The sequence below is a fragment of the Priapulus caudatus genome, unplaced genomic scaffold, assembly GCF_000485595.1.
Source record: "Priapulus caudatus unplaced genomic scaffold, Priapulus_caudatus-5.0.1 Scaffold3149, whole genome shotgun sequence".
In the NCBI taxonomy this organism is placed as follows: domain Eukaryota; kingdom Metazoa; phylum Priapulida; class Priapulimorpha; order Priapulimorphida; family Priapulidae; genus Priapulus; species Priapulus caudatus.
Genome location: NW_014580210.1, coordinates 18,021 through 19,549, shown reverse-complemented (window position 1 = coordinate 19,549; position 1,529 = coordinate 18,021). Strand labels below are relative to the sequence as shown.

The following is a 1,529-nucleotide window of genomic DNA, read 5'->3' as shown; positions in this document are numbered from 1 at the left end:
GCGACGGTACCGTCGCAGGAGCAACAGCCATAGTTATTATTCCCTCTACGGTGAGTTTAGTCTATTGGTCCCGATCTAGTCTATTACTCCTGTACGTGATACACCCCCCGAGATCTCCACAGTATAATGCTGCGGGAACCTTACATGCCTGGTCACATATGCCTGCATATGCAGATAAACGCTTGACGTCAATGCCTGCATTGCTACACGTGTCGTGCAGGATAGATATCCTTTCATCGGTCTGATTACAATTTGATCAGTTTTACTTTAATTTTAGGGGACGACACATTAGAATCATGTAGGCAGGAGCCGCTAAGAACGGTTCTAGGAAATCGGTTGAATATTATGTGTTTAATTCCATTCCTGAAATGTAGCTGGCGCTGCAAGTAGGTAGTGCATGAGTGAACCAAATCCTTGAACCAAATCAAATGTTTTGTATTATATCATAGATATACCAACCAATATATATATATATTATTATATATCTATGATTATATCAAGAGCGTATAAAGAAGGTAGGCCTAGAGAGTATTCAAGTAGAAGGTATTCAAGAGCGTATATCCTTCTTTATACGCTCTTGATTATATGTATATATGTATGTAAATATTGTTATAGTTCAGTGGTGTTGACTTGAACCTGAACCTTTCATGACTTGAATCTGTTTGCATTCCTGTCATTTCTGTTTTTCTCGGTGAAAACAACACGTCGATGAGCAAAGGATCCAGAATCATGCATCGAGTGTTCGTGTACGGTACGCTCAAGCGCGACGAACCCAACTATTACGTGTTGCAGAAATGCGATTACGGACACGCAGAGTATGTCGGCAGGGCTGTAACATGCGACAAGTACCCGCTGGTCGTGGCAACACGTTACAACATTCCATTCCTGCTCAGCAAATGCGGCACGGGGAAGGTGAGTGAGTGGAGACGTGCAGGCCTAGCTTATCCTAGGAACGTGCCACTGTGGCTGATTGCCGATAGGGTCTATGTCCCCCAGGGTACTATCGGAAGGTTGGTAACCTGGGTATGGTTCGATATATCGGAACGTACCCTGGTACTATCTAATATGCCGGACCGTACCTCGCCTACTCCACTAACGAGTCTAGGGAGTTGCCTACGACTACTCCCCAACCCTAACCCTGACCCTAACCGTAACCATATCAGATAGTTACGAGGGTACGTTTCGATATATCGAATCGTACCCAGGGTAACCTCCGATAGTATCCTGGGGGACATAGGCCCTATGAGCGTTAATCTGCTATTTTATAGATCTAATATTTTCATTCATAATATATGCCTGTCAGAGTCTACACATGAACTAGTTAGTGTGAAACATTAGTTTTTTTAGCTCATCTGACGTAGTCAGATGCAGCTTTTAGAATCGCATGAGCGTGCGTGCGTGCGTGCGTGCGTCCGTGCGTCCGACGTCCGTCCGTCAACAGTTTGGCACAAATCTTCACCGCTCGACGTATGGTCACGATATTCTGGACGTCGGGGGGGGGGGACGTGAAAAGGACTTGGGATGACCAA

General features: G+C 45.1%; 1 protein-coding gene across 3 annotated transcripts in view; it reads left to right on the top strand.

Moving 5' to 3' along the window:
• The first annotated feature begins 407 nt into the window (after positions 1-407).
• LOC106819313 (gamma-glutamylaminecyclotransferase C-like) overlaps positions 408-1,529 on the top strand; it is a 7,270-nt gene continuing 6,148 nt past the window's right edge. For 2 of the 3 annotated variants that reach the window (XM_014823962.1, XM_014823964.1), the window contains exons 1-2: positions 408-515; positions 719-912. In XM_014823962.1, coding sequence (XP_014679448.1) covers positions 488-515; positions 719-912 — 222 coding nt within the window. In that variant the 5' untranslated portion in view covers positions 408-487. The other variant, XM_014823963.1, reaches the window with a different exon arrangement.